General features: G+C 40.2%; 1 protein-coding gene across 2 annotated transcripts in view; it reads right to left on the minus strand.

Annotated features, from left to right (window-relative positions):
• LHX3 (LIM homeobox 3) overlaps positions 1 to 14,677 on the minus strand; it is a 30,123-nt gene extending 15,446 nt beyond the window's left edge. The window contains exon 1 of one of the 2 annotated variants that reach the window (XM_069748130.1): positions 14,196 to 14,677. In XM_069748130.1, the coding sequence (XP_069604231.1) occupies positions 14,196 to 14,265 (70 nt within the window). In that variant the 5' untranslated portion in view covers positions 14,266 to 14,677. Of the gene's footprint in view, positions 1 to 805; positions 1,084 to 14,195 lie in introns of those variants that run through there. The other variant, XM_069748129.1, reaches the window with a different exon arrangement.
• Between the last annotated feature and the right edge of the window lie 708 nt (positions 14,678 to 15,385).

The raw sequence follows: 15,385 nt of genomic DNA on the forward strand, positions 1-15,385 counted from the left end.
TACATCAAATCATAGAAAAATGACAATATCTAGAAAATTCAAATATTCAAAGTAATATCATAGATATAAAATAGAATGTGATTTTTTTTTAGATTTGAAAGGAAAGTCTGATAATTTAGTAGGTTAATTGTCTGAATTATATTTAGTTATTTTGGTTACTATTATATGTCAGAGTTCAGTAATGACATCGATGGATAGAATAGTCCTTGAGTATATTGATAGAATAATGAATAGAAGAAAATACATGTATTCTCCAGTAGTAGAATATAATAACAGGGCACATGCTGATCGGAATAGTGAGGATTCTGGTTACACGGGAGAATATAGAGATGATATAACCTAGGATTAGATAGCATTGTTAATTATCGGGGGCATGTACTGTTATCATCCAGAGGGATTAGTATAATGCAGTGTGCCATCTAATAAGTAGACATATAGCCCTCTATGTATATAACACATGGACTAATCCTTCTATATTGCTGTTGCATCTGTGGGTCTCCCTTTCCCAGGCTTTGTTGCAGGGGCATTCTGAGGGGTGGCATTCTGAGGGGTGGCATTCTGAGAGGTGGCATTCTGAGGGGTGGCATTCTGAGGGGTGGCATTCTGAGGGGTGGCTTTGGTTTAGGGTCCTGGTAATGGTATCTGGTGTAATCTGTGGTCTATAGATTGGGTGACATTCTTCTCAGTGTAGCTGGTAACCTGGAGCCTTGTCCATGGTGCTGAAGATGACTGGAGCAGGTGGTGGCTGGAGCCCTCAGCTGCTCTGCTGTTACTGTAGGGATCACCCATCAGGCTGGCCACCTACCTTTCCTCAGGTCTTCATTCTGAGCCAGAAGAGCAAACAACATGTCAGCACTAGCAGACTCCTTGCTGGGTGTCACCTCCTTCAAAGCATGATCCATCTCTCATCTCTTCCCCAAAGCTTGGGCTTTGCCCCCTTCCTCCCCACTTCCCCCCCAATATCCGGCAGCAGTCCTGGAGTGTGGGGTCCCAGCACAGTGTGGATCCTGGAGCTGGCACAGCTGCTCCTCTGAGCTCCTGCAGGAAGACCAGTGCTGCTGGCTGAGCTGGCGGCTGCTGTGCGCGCATCGGACACCAGGGGGAGCGTGTGAGCGCCATACACCTGATGGCAGCAACACCCAATGTGCAATATGATCGTCAGCCCCCACCCCAGGACCCTCATTGCCACCGCTGCGATCTGTCATTTTTATGTGGCCAGAAAATACATGAATAATGGAGATTGTCTCAGGCAGAAGCCGGGCTCTAATTATTCTACCTGATGTCTACAAGAAAACCAAACACATTTATTTTTCTTTTATTTCATATTTCAATTTTTTTTAACTTCTTTCAGAAAACCTTAATTCGGATCAGTCACTTATAACTACTAAATATCCAAATAAATATCTTGTAGAAGAATATACAGATGTAGCAGAGCTATACAGCATTATAAAGAGAGGTAGCAGAGCAGTGTACAGCATTGTAAAGAGAGGTAGCAGAGCTGTATAGGGAAAGATACAGATGTAGCAGAGCTGCACAGCATTGTAAAGAGAGGTAGCAGATCTATATAGGGAAAGATACAGATGTAGCAGAGCTGTACAGCATTGTAAAGAGAGGTAGCAGAGCTGTATAGGGAAAGATACAGATGTAGCAGAGCTGCACAGCATTGTAAAGAGAGGTAGCAGATCTATATAGGGAAAGATACAGATGTAGCAGAGCTGAGCCTGTACAGCATTGTAAAGAGAGGTAGCAGAGCTGTATAGGGAAAGATACAGATGTAGCAGAGCTGTACAGCATTGTAAAGAGAGGTAGCAGAGCTGTATAGGGAAAGATGCAGATGTAGCAGAGCTGTACAGCATTGTAAAGAGAGGTAGCAGAGCTGTATAGGGAAAGATACAGATGTAGCAGAGCTGTACAGCATTGTAAATAGAGGTAGCAGACCTATATAGGGAAAGATACATATGTAGCAGAGCTGTACAGCATTGTAAAGAGAGGTAGCAGAGCTATATAGGGAAATATACAGATGTAGCAGAGCTGTACAGCATTGTAAAGAGAGGTAGCAGAGCTATATAGGGAAAGATACAGATGTAGCAGAGCTGTACATCATTGTAAAGAGAGGTAGCAGAGCTATATAGGGAAAGATACAGATGTAGCAGAGCTGTACAGCATTGTAAAGAGAGGTAGCAGAGCTATATAGGGAAAGATACAGCTGTAGCAGAGCTGTACAGCATTATAAAGAGAGGTAGCAGAGCTATATAGGGAAAGATACAGATGTAGCAGAGCTGTACAGCCCCGTAAAGAGAGGTAGCAGAGCTATATAGGGAAAGATACAGATGTAGCAGAGCTGTACAGCATTGTAAAGAGGTAGCAGAGTACAGGATGTAATTTAATAGAGCACTTTAAATGGTAACTGGTAGTGGTTAGGATTTAATTTATCCAAAGCAAAGATTTGGTCCATTGCCTTTGCTCTTTAGCTAAATCCCTAGCCAAGGCAGAGGGACTTGTTGGCACCCCCCCTTGTATTAATATTTAGGACCCATGCCAAGCCAGTCCCCCCACCGTAGCTAGGCCTCTATAAATCTAGATATGTCTTTTCATAGGACTGCTAGTGCATCTACTTTTTATCTTAAGGCACAATAGAAATAGTTGCATAGCAAACTCAGCTCTGCTACATAGGAAATAGTGACATAGCACACACAGCTCTGCTACATAGGAAATAGTGACATAGCACACACAGCTCTGCTACATAGGAAATAGTGACATAGCACACACAGCTCTGCTACACAGGAAATAGTGACATAGCACACACAGCTCTGTACACAGGAAATAGTGACATAGCACATAGCTCTGCTACATAGGAAATAGTGACATAGCACACATAGCTCTGCTACATAAAAGATAGTGACATAGCACACACAGCTCTGCTAAATAGGAAATAGTGACATAGCACACACAGCCCTGCTACATAGGAAATAGTGACATAGCACACACAGCTCTGCTACATAGGAAATAGTGACATAGCACACACAGCTCTGTACACAGGAAATGGTGACATAGCACATAGCTCTGCTACATAGGAAATAGTGACATAGCACACACAGCTCTGCTACATAAAAGATAGTGACATAGCACACACAGCTCTGCTACATAGGAAATAGTGACATAGCACACATAGCTCTGCTACATAGGAAATAGTGACATAGCACACACAGCTCTGCTACACAGGAAATAGTGACATAGCACACACAGCTCTGTACACCGGAAATAGTGACATAGCACATAGCTCTGCTACATAGGAAATAGTGACATAGCACACACAGCTCTGCTACACAGGAAATAGTGACATAGCACACACAGCTCTGCTACACAGGAAATAGTGACATAGCACACACAGCTCTGTACACAGGAAATAGTGACATAGCACATAGCTCTGCTACATAGGAAATAGTGACATAGCACACACAGCTCTGCTACATAAAAAATAGTGACATAGCACACACAGCTCTGCTACATAGGAAATAGTGACATAGCACACACAGCTCTGCTACATAGGAAATAGTGACATAGCACACACAGCTCTGCTACACAGGAAATAGTGACATAGCACACACAGCTCTGTACACAGGAAATAGTGACATAGCACATAGCTCTGCTACATAGGAAATAGTGACAGCACACACAGCTCTGCTACATAGGAAATAGTGACACAGCACACACAGCTCTGTACACAGGAAATAGTGACATAGCACAAACAGCTCTGCTACATAGGAAATAGTGACATAGCACACACAGCTCTGCTACATAGGAAATAGTGACATAGCACACACAGCTCTGCTACACAGGAAATAGTGACATAGCACACACAGCTCTGCTACATAGGAAATAGTGACATAGCACACACAGCTCTGCTACACAGGAAATAGTGACATAGCACACACAGCTCTGTACACAGGAAATAGTGACATAGCACACACAGCTTTGCTACATAGGAAACAGTAACATAGCACACACAGCTCTGCTACATAGGAAACAGTGACAGCACAAACAGCTCTGCTACATAGGAAATAGTGACATAGCACACACAGCTCTGCTACACAGGAAATAGTGACATAGCACACACAGCTCTGCTACACAGGAAATAGTGACATAGCACACACAGCTCTGTACACAGGAAATAGTGACATAGCACACACAGCTCTGCTACATAGGAAATAGTGACATAGCACAAACAGCTCTGCTACATAGGAAATAGTGACATAGCACACACAGCTCTGCTACACAGGAAATATTGGCATAGCACACACAGCTTTGCTACATAGGAAACAGTGACAGCACACAGCTCTGCTACATAGGAAATAGTGACATAGCACACACAGCTCTGCTACATAGGAAATAGTGACATAGCACACAGCTCTGCTACATAGGAAATAGTGACATAGCACACACAGCTCTGCTACATAGGAAATAGTGACATAGCACACAGCTCTGCTACATAGGAAATAGTGACATAGCACACACAGCTCTGCTACATAGGAAATAGTGACATAGCACATAGCTCTGCTACATAGGAAATAGTGACATAGCACACAGCTCTGCTACATAGGAAATAGTGACATAGCACACACAGCTCTGCTACATAGGAAATAGTGACATAGCACACACAGCTCTGCTACATAGGAAATAGTGACATAGCACATAGCTCTGCTACATAGGAAATAGTGACATAGCACACACAGCTCTGCTACATAGGAAATAGTGACATAGCACACACAGCTCTGCTACATAGGAAATAGTGACATAGCACACAGCTCTGCTACATAGGAAATAGTGACATAGCACACACAGCTCTGCTACATAGGAAATAGTGACATAGCACATAGCTCTGCTACATAGGAAATAGTGACATAGCACACACAGCTCTGCTACATAGGAAATAGTGACATAGCACACACAGCTCTGCTACATAGGAAATAGTGACATAGCACACACAGCTCTGCTACATAGGAAATAGTGACATAGCACACACAGCTCTGCTACATAGGAAATAGTGACATAGCACACAGCTCTGCTACATAGGAAATAGTGACATAGCACACACAGCTCTGCTACATAGGAAATAGTGACATAGCACATAGCTCTGCGACATAGGAAATAGTGACATAGCACACACAGCTCTGCTACATAGGAAATAGTGACATAGCACACAGAGCTCTGCTACATAGGAAATAGTGACATAGCACACACAGCTCTGCTACATAGGAAATAGTGACATAGCACACACAGCTCTGCTACATAGGAAATAGTGACATAGCATACACAGTTCTGCTACATAGGTAATAGTGACATAGCACTCACAGCTCTGCTACATAGGAAACAGTGACATAGCACACACAGCTCTGCTACACAGGAAATCTTTACATAACATACTCAGCTCTGCTACGTTTGAAGGAAAGTGTTGAGCTAATTCAGATTCACTAAACGTGCAGTTATGTTGGTTTGGGGTTTGCCATTTTGGAAGAGATATCCCCCATTCAATGTCTAGTATGATTACACAGGGTTGGGGTGAGCGGGTCAGCACCAGGTAGTCTTGGCAATGCCAGGCCCCATTGGGCTCGGTGGTCCCACGACCATCTCTCTAATCAAGCGCTATACTGGCCATGGTCAGGCGCGTTATGAGTCTGCGACCCATGGGCCCTGGTGCCGGTCCAGTCCTTACATACAGTATATAGCTGCCAGCAGTGTCAGACTGGGGTGCCAAGGGCCAACCAGTAACATTGACTTTGGGGGCCCACTTTTCACCTGCATACAAATATTACACTATATAATAATACATTGGGTAGTTTGATTAATGAATGATGAGATGCTGCTTTTTTCTGTACAGAATCAATTGAATTATGTCAAGTACTGCTCATACAGTGGGATTGGGGGCCCAGATCTGCACAGGGGCCCACCGGAGGATTCCCCTGTTACCCTATGGGCCAGTCTGAGCCTGGCATGGAAGACGTCCTCTCCGATCATTCATGTGATTATATCCTGAGCCCAAGAGCGAACACTTCTATTATCATATAATTCATGTATATGAAAGCGTTACAACCAAATAAAGAATTTCATTAAATGCCATTAATATATTAAGAAAATCAAATCCTGACTTTTTTAAATAATAAAAAATACTTTTAATCGATATAAATATATTGTAACATTAAATTAAAAAAAATGAAAATCTATAAGATCATTTCCCATTTACCACAACCAGACCCCTCACCCGTTACACTAGTGTCTCTCAGAATGGATTATTGATGTAGATCTTGTTAGGACCCCCTCATTGATCCTCATTCTGGATGATCCCCATTGACTGTAATGGATAAAGAATCTTTAGATCTATGGGTAGATCTCAAAGCAAATGTAACATTCCTACATTGTGATCTTCCATAAAGTCATTGTGGCGGTCAAAGACACAGCTACGGAAATAATGTCCAAATAACCGTTCTATATAGACCCCAAATAATACCACCATCAGGTGCTCTTTGGTGTGTCAGAGAACATGCATGCTATCTACTTGGTAATTCATACTGCCGTACAGTACCCATATAATGGTACCATATAGTATCCAGATCACAGGTTTATATAGAGCCCTAATAGTAGTGCCATATAGCACTCAAATAATAGTGTACTGCATTCACATGAAATATACTGCCATAGTATACACTAATAATTGTATACTACCCACATACAGTAACCACATAATGGTACCATATGGTGGGTAAATAACAGTTCCACATAAAAACTTACTAATACCATCACATGGTGCTCTTTAGTGCATCACAGAACATGTATGCTATAGACTCGATTTATACTACTTTAAAGTACCCACATAATAGTACCATTATATAGTGTCCACATAGCCGTTCTATACAGAACCCTAATAATAATGTTATATAGCACTTAAATAATATCCTGCTATATTCTGGATAATTAATACTGCTATACAGTACCCACATAACAAAACCAAAATAGTCTCCATATAAGTTTCCTAAAGAACCCAAATTATACCGCCACATAGAACATATACTGCTATATATTGGATTTTACTAAAAAAAATGTGCTACTGTTCCAACAGAACATGTGCTCCTCTATAGAAGATAAAATATACTGCCATACAGTATCCACATAACACTACCATGTAATGACAAAAGAACAGTACCACTTCAAATATGGAATACTGCCATATAGTACTCGAAAACCTTTTCTTACCGTGTTCCAAAAAAAATATATAGCTATATACTGGTTGAATTATACTATCATACAGTGCCCCTACAGTGTAGTTTCCAAATAACAGTACCATATACAATCAATATATAATACTGTTATGTAGAACTCAATATCTTACTGTGATCAGAGAATATACTGGATATAGTACGCCAGTATATAAAATAACAGTATCATATAGTATAGTACTCAAATATTATGCTGCTATACCACATAGTATACATTCCTATATTATGGGTAACACATACTAAATGTACACATAACACTACCATTAGTGTCCCATAACAGTAAAATATAGAAGCTACAATTTTTAATACTGCCATATGGTATTAAAAAAAATAGCATTATTTGCCCACAGAACACATACTGCTCTGTACTGTATGAAACATACCATCATATAGTGACCATATAATATTACTACCAAATGGAATCTGTATAATACCGCTATATAGTACTCAAAAAATATCTGCAGAAAATATACTGATGGAAACTGGATAACATTTCTTAACATACTGTACCCATGAAATGCTACCATCAGTACCATATAGAATCAATATAATATGGACAAATAGTGCTCACAAAATATCCAAGAGTATTCACACAACATATACTGTTGTGTACTGTATAAAATATACTGCCATAGAGTTGTACCTAGACTTTCTTTTACCTAGGGCAAAGGGTCAGATTGCTAACCTAACTTTATTTACTTACTGGTGTCTCCCCTGGCAGTAAGCAAAAGGGTTCATGCCTGGTTAGCACTGCCATACAGTGCCACAATAATATTATCATCAGTGACACAATAGTACAACTGCCAAACAGTGCCACAATAACATTTCAATACAGTGCCACAATACTATACAGTGTCACAATAATATTGTCAAACAGTGACACAATAGTACGACAGTGCCACAATAACATTGCCATACAGTGCCACAATAATATCGCCATACAGTACCAAAATAACATTGTCATACAGTGCAACAATATTACAGCGATTCAGTGCCACAATAACTTTACTGTACAGTGCCACAATAATATTACCATTCAGTGGCACAATAATATCGCCATACAGTGCCACAGTAATATTTCCATATAGGGCCACAATAATATTACCACCATATAGTGCCACAATATTTCCATATAGTGTCATATTACCGCCATACAGTGTCACAATAATATTACTGCCATAGTGTCACAATAATATTACTGCCATACAGTGCCACAATGTTATTACCGCCATACGGTGCCACAATATCGCCATACAGTACCAAAATAACATTGTTATACAGTGCAACAATATTACAGTGATTCAGTGCCACAATAAATTTACTGTACAGTGCCACAATAATATTACCGCCATACAGTGCCACAATAATATTACCGCCATACAAGTGCCACAATATTTCCATATAGTGTCATATTACCGCCATTCAGTATCACAATAATATTACTGCCATAGTGTCACAATAATATTACCGCCATACTGTTTCAAAATAATATTACCGCCATACTGTTTCAAAATAATATTACTGCCATACAGTGCCACAATAATATTACAGCCATACTGTTTCAAAATAATATTACCGCCATACAGTGCCCCAATAGTATTATCACCATACTGTTTCAAAATAATATTACCGCCACAATAGTGTTACCGCCATACTGTTTCAAAATAATATTACCGCCATACAGTGCCACAATAGTATTATCACCATACAGTGCCACATACAATGCCAAGAGACCAGGAGGCCCTGTACTGAGAGGTTTGATCCCCAGGGCATTTGCTCCTCCTGGCCATAGGTGTTCACCCCACACCGCCCTCCAGGGTACAAGGCGTGGGAGTGGGGTAGGGCCGGCACAGTGAGGGTTAAGTCTCTGTGGCCTAGGCCCTGGAATAACAGTTTACCCTGGAAGCCGTGGGCAGCTCGATAAAAGCTCAGTTAGTCAGAACCCTGATAAATTTTATTGACACTGATCTTTGGAGTAAAAAGGCGTCTGGGGAAATCAAGTCTAGTGCTGAGGTGTATGCTGAGGATGAATTCAAAATCAATGTCCCATTTGCCTACATTTTGTGAGTATATGAAACACATTTTGGTGAAAGGTGGGAGATGTTTCACCGTTATATCCAACTTTTAGTCTTTAATAATAATTTTACGCCTTATTGATCTGGCACTTTTGAAGGAGTCGGACGACACTAATACCATAAAATGAGGATGAGGGTGATTAATGAGGGAGGAAGGGGGGATGCTGCACAATGGACGACTCTTCATCTCCTCCTGCTATTTTCACAGCTTTTTTTTTGTTTAGAGAGGAAAGGGTTAATTGCAAGCATTAGCTTCAACTGTCTATTAAGGGTTAATGATGTGAGCAGGTAACTTGTAGTAGCACTCCATATACAATGTACACAGATGGGGAGGAGAAAGGACACACTACAAAACTATAGATGGTAGATAGATAGATAGATAGATAGATAGATAGATAGATAGATAGATAGATAGATAGATAGATAGATAGATAGATACAGAGATGATAGATAGATATATAGATAGATAGATGATAGATGATACATAGATATGTGATAGATGGATATTAGATAGATAAATAGATAAATAGAAAGATAGATAGATAATAGATAGATAGATAATAGATGATAGATAGATAGATAGATAATAGATGATAGATAGATAGATAGATAGATAGATAGATAGATAGATAGATAGATAGATAGATAGATAGATATGAGATAGATGATAGACATGTGATAGATGGATATTAGATAAATAGAAATATAGATGGATAATAGATGGTCGATAGATACATAGATGATAGATAATAATAATTTTATTTATACAGCGCCAACATATTCCGCAGCGCTTTACAAATTATAATAATAATAGATAGATAGATAGATAGATAGATAGATAGATAGATAGATAGATAGATAGATGGATAGATAGATAGATACAGAGATGATAGATACATAGATGATAGATAGATAAATAGATAGATAGATAGATAGATAGATATGTGATAGATGGATATTAGATAAATAGAAATATAGATAGAGATAGATAGATAGATAGATAGATAGATAGATAGATAGATAGATAGATAGATAGATAGATAGATAGATAGATAGATAGATAGATATGGGATAGATGGATATTAGGATATCCAGATATGAGATATAGATTTTAGACAAACATTAGATATGAGGTGGATAAATAGATATGTAGGTATTTATGAGATATAGAAATTATAGACAGATATGGGAAAGATATTTATATTTCAATATGTATTGAACAGGTATTGGAAAGAGAAAAAACTCGGATAAATATTGGTAAGATAAATACTGGGCTGTAATTGTTGGAAAGAAAATATTAGAAAGATGGTAGGATGGATAATGGATCACAGATGGACATTGGCTATCCAGATATTTCATATTTATGTATTTCAAAGCAATCTGTGTATATATATATATATATATATATATATTATATATGTGTATATCTATTTCCTGTTTATTTATCTGTCTCTTATATCATCCATCTAGATAAAGAATACGAGATTTTAAAGTTTTTAGATAGAAAATAGATTGATAGATATTATATCTGTAATATATACACACACATAAATGACAGCTATAGTATGAATATAACAGGTGATGTGACAGGTATATGATATATATTCCATCTCTCATATTGATCATCTATGTATCTGTCTATGAATCATATCTATTGCAGATCTATATTTCAATAAGATGTGTGTGAATGTATATACATACATATATACACATATACACATATATATATTAATCTATCCCATATCCTTCTATGTATCTTCCATCGATCCATCTAGGTAAAGTATGAGACTCCAGACATACCTTAATATGCAGCTGGCGATAAACTCTTCAGAAATCTATTCTGTATGGAGTCACCTGTCATTTGGTTGCAGGAGGTGTTGGGGTCCATGTTGGGGGTCTAATCATTCTATATCCCATGGTGTAGCATTGGGGGCAGGGACTGCTCCGACAGACACTCGCTCATGCAGCAAATCTGGGAAACCTGCACCTCTCAGGTAGAAGAAGCTGCAGGGTGAATTGTGTCAGTGCCATAACTGGCAGAGGGGCATCACACTGGGGGGCAATAGAGGCAAACACACACAAGGGGCTCATAGAAATATGGGAAGAGCTGAATGTATCATCTATCATCTATCTCTCTCCCATATCTATCTAACCCCTATTTCTCTCACTCTCTCCAGCTCTGTATTCTACATTTATCAGTCTTGTTTTCTTTATAAATTATATATGTAATTCCTCTGTCTTTCTGAATATCTATATTATCTATCCTCTATCTATCCTACATCTATCTAATATCTATCTATCTATCTATCTATCTATCTCTCTATTATCTATATATCTATTATCTATATATCTATCATCTATCTATCTATCCTATATCTATCCATCTATCTATCTATCATCTATCTATCTATCTATCCTATATCTATCTATCTATCTATCTATCTATTATCTATCTATTATCTATCTATATATTATCTATCTATCTATCTATTATCTATCTATCTATCCTCTATCTATCCTATATCTATTTATTATCTATCTATCTATCTATCTATCTATCTATCTATCTATCATCTATCTATTATCTATCTATCCAATATCTATCATCTATCTATCTCATAACTATCTATCTACCTATTATCTATCTATATAATATCTATCCTCTATCTATCTATTTATCATCTCTCTATTATCTGTCATCGTTCTATTTGTGGTCTGAATGCATGGACTGCTTAAAAATCGTTTTCTCACAATCTGATTTTAGAGTACTGACTTCATTTTTTTTAGTTCTTTTTGTAAGCGGCTTTGGTGATACATTGGGGGCTTTGCATCTATTTTTGCATCAAAAGTGTTGAATTAATTTATCTATACTCTATCTATCTATTTATCATCTATCTATTATCATCCATCTATCATTCATCTATCATTCATCTATCTATCTATCTATCTATCTATCTATCTATCTATCTATCTATCTATCATCTATTATCATCTATCTATCTATTTATTATTATCTATCTATCTTAATTTTGCAGTAACACTAGGCTCACTAGTCTGGACACGTTATTATCTGCATATAACAATACCCTTTCTATGAATATTTCTTACAATTGCATTATCTTTTATGTTCTATATCTCAAATACAAATTTATTCAATGACAAGATATGTAATAATGTATAACATGGAGTGTAAGATAACAGAGCAATGTGACCGCAGTAAGGGAGAGCTAGATGGCTGGCTCTATGGGATATGAAGACACTTGGATAAAACAAAAAGTGCTATAAATGATCCTTATATTGATATATTGCCTTACCCCTGAATGCAGCACTATTAGACCACGTTCACACGAGCAGTATTTGGTCAGTATTTTACATCAGTATTTGTAGCCAAAACCAGGAGAGGAACAATTAGAGGAAAAGTATAATAGAAACATATGCACCACTTCTGTATTTATCACCCACTCCTGGTTTTGGCTACAAATACTGATGTAAAACACTGAACATGTGAACGTGGCCTAATAATGGCTGTTTGGCTTCTGTGCGGACCCCTGAGCCCGTCCTGTGATGTGGGGGCTGCGGACAGATGTACAGCGCGTCCCCCGCCAGTATCACCATGTCCCCCAGTCACAGGAACCAGTTACTCTGGGGTTAATTGATAACGGCCCCTGGAGCAGCTGTCAATCGGGCAACAAGAGGGTTAACAAGAAATATGATATTCTTGTAATCATCGGATGGAAATTATTACATGTATTTAACTATATGATCAAAGTTGTCATAAAAATATAAAAAACATTCTGGGGAAAAATGGAATCGGATAGAAGTGGATTAAACATGAAATAAATATATAATGTATATCTAGATGTATAGATACAGTCAGTGTATATATAACCCGACACCGCCTCACTATAGATCCACCTGCCGGGGGATCAGGCGGTCGGGGGTCTCTGCGGTGACTTTATGCATCATCCGTTACTCGCCGACATTGGACGTACAATCCAGGTTTCTACATTTTCCTGCACATTGACGTGTTTCTGTGACATCATTATATTAACCAGTAGTGAAATAACATTCTAGATCCCACGTCTATTTCTTGATGTATTATGTTGAAATTAAAATTAATAATCCAAGATAAATCTGAAAATTCTAATTATATATTTTTTTTTCTATCTCAAAACGATTTTAGGCGATCGGTGTTTTATGTCGTTCTTGCATTGAGGAAGCAAACGAAATACAATTATCGTAGAAAAAAATGTATAGAAAAAATATGTAATGTAAAAAGAAGCCATCCAGTAGAGGACAGGTGCTCTGTCCCTCTCCGCTCCCAGCCTCTGCGGAGTCTCTCACCTGCGGAGCCTCTTAGTGAGCATCTCACCTGCGGAGACTCTCACCTGCGGAGCCTCTGCGGAGACTCTCACCTGCGGAGACTCTCACCTGCGCAGACTCTCACCTGCGGAGCCTCTTAGTGAGCATCTCACCTGCGGAGACTCTCACCTGCGCAGACTCTCACCTGTGGAGCCTCTTAGTGAGCATCTCACCTGCGGAGCCTCTGCGGAGACTCTCACCTGCGGAGACTCTCACCTGCGCAGACTCTGCGGAGACTCTCACCTGCGGAGACTCTCACCTGCGCAGACTCTCACCTGCGGAGACTCTCACCTGCGGAGCCTCTTAGTGAGCATCTCACCTGCGGAGACTCTCACCTGCGCAGACTCTCACCTGCGCAGACTCTCACCTGCGGAGACTCTCACCTGCGGAGACTCTCACCTGTGGAGCCTCTTAGTGAGCATCTCACCTGCGGAGCCTCTCACCTGCGGAGCCTCTTAGTGAGCATCTCACCTGCGGAGCCTCTTACCTGCGGAGCCGGGGAAGCCGCACATGTCTGCGGACTGCTGGCTGCTGCTCCTCACTCTCTCCAGCAGCATGGTGCCCACTGTGCCCACCACACAACGAATACACGGCCTCTATTGGCGGCCAGCGAGCCTCATCCCCCGCAGGCAGGTGCGGACTGTGGGACAAGAGCCGCCTCGGGTGTCACTGAGCTCCTGGGGCTCTTGGTGGAGCAGTGAGGTCGAGGTGCCAGTGACAGGTGGTGATGATGCCTCGGTGGTCACTTGTCTTCTGGCACAGCGATATTGAGGGGACCAGTGTCAGCTGGAGCAGTGATACAGAGCACCAATGCACAGGGTGGAGCAGTAATCAAGATTCTGGAGAGAGTAGTGATTAAAAAAAGTGGCAGTGAAGTGGAGCAACAATGATGGCTCAGTGGTCAGTGGCTTGCTGGGGCTTGTAGTGTCCAGGCTGAGGTGCTGCTCCTCTGCTGTCCCAGTGTGGAGTGATGGTGCAGGGTGGGAGCAGGAGGGGGGAGAGGGGCCGCAGCATCAGCTGACCTCCAGGGGGCTCCTCAGCAGCATCACACAGCGCTGGTGGTCTCCTCCAGAATGAGGACATACCCATACACGTGTCTGCCCACCATGGCCCCCGGGGGCCGCGTCCGCCCATTGTGCTCATGCTAATGTCCCCCCGCCGCTGGCAGGCTGCTCTTTGTCCAATGCACAGAAGTAACAGAGGTCGGCATTGTCCCCAAATACTCCCCAGCCCCTACACATGTCTGCGACCCCCACTCTCCTGCACCACATTCATGGAGGGCACAATGGGAACCTGTGGCTGTGTCCCCCAGATGCAACAGTGTGCACTGAGCCCTGGGGGGCGGGGAGTGTGATGATATTATTATTATTATTATTATATCCACACTCTATTATCTGCATTGTTGCCAGACCTGAAATAACAAGCACTTTTCACCTATTGTGTCCCCCCATTTCCTTGTAGATTGTAAGCTTGTGAGCAGGGACCTCACCCCTAATGTCACTGTTTAAACTATCTTAACTTATACTGAATTTATTGTCTGTACATGTCCCCGCTTATTGTAAAGTGCTGCGGAATATGTTGGCGCTATATAAATAAAAATTATTATTATTGTTTTATTATTTATCAAACACAATATATTATTTATATCCACATTTTGTTTCATTTAATATTATCCGC

Source organism: Ranitomeya imitator, chromosome 2, assembly GCF_032444005.1.
Source record: "Ranitomeya imitator isolate aRanImi1 chromosome 2, aRanImi1.pri, whole genome shotgun sequence".
In the NCBI taxonomy this organism is placed as follows: Eukaryota; Metazoa; Chordata; class Amphibia; order Anura; family Dendrobatidae; genus Ranitomeya; species Ranitomeya imitator.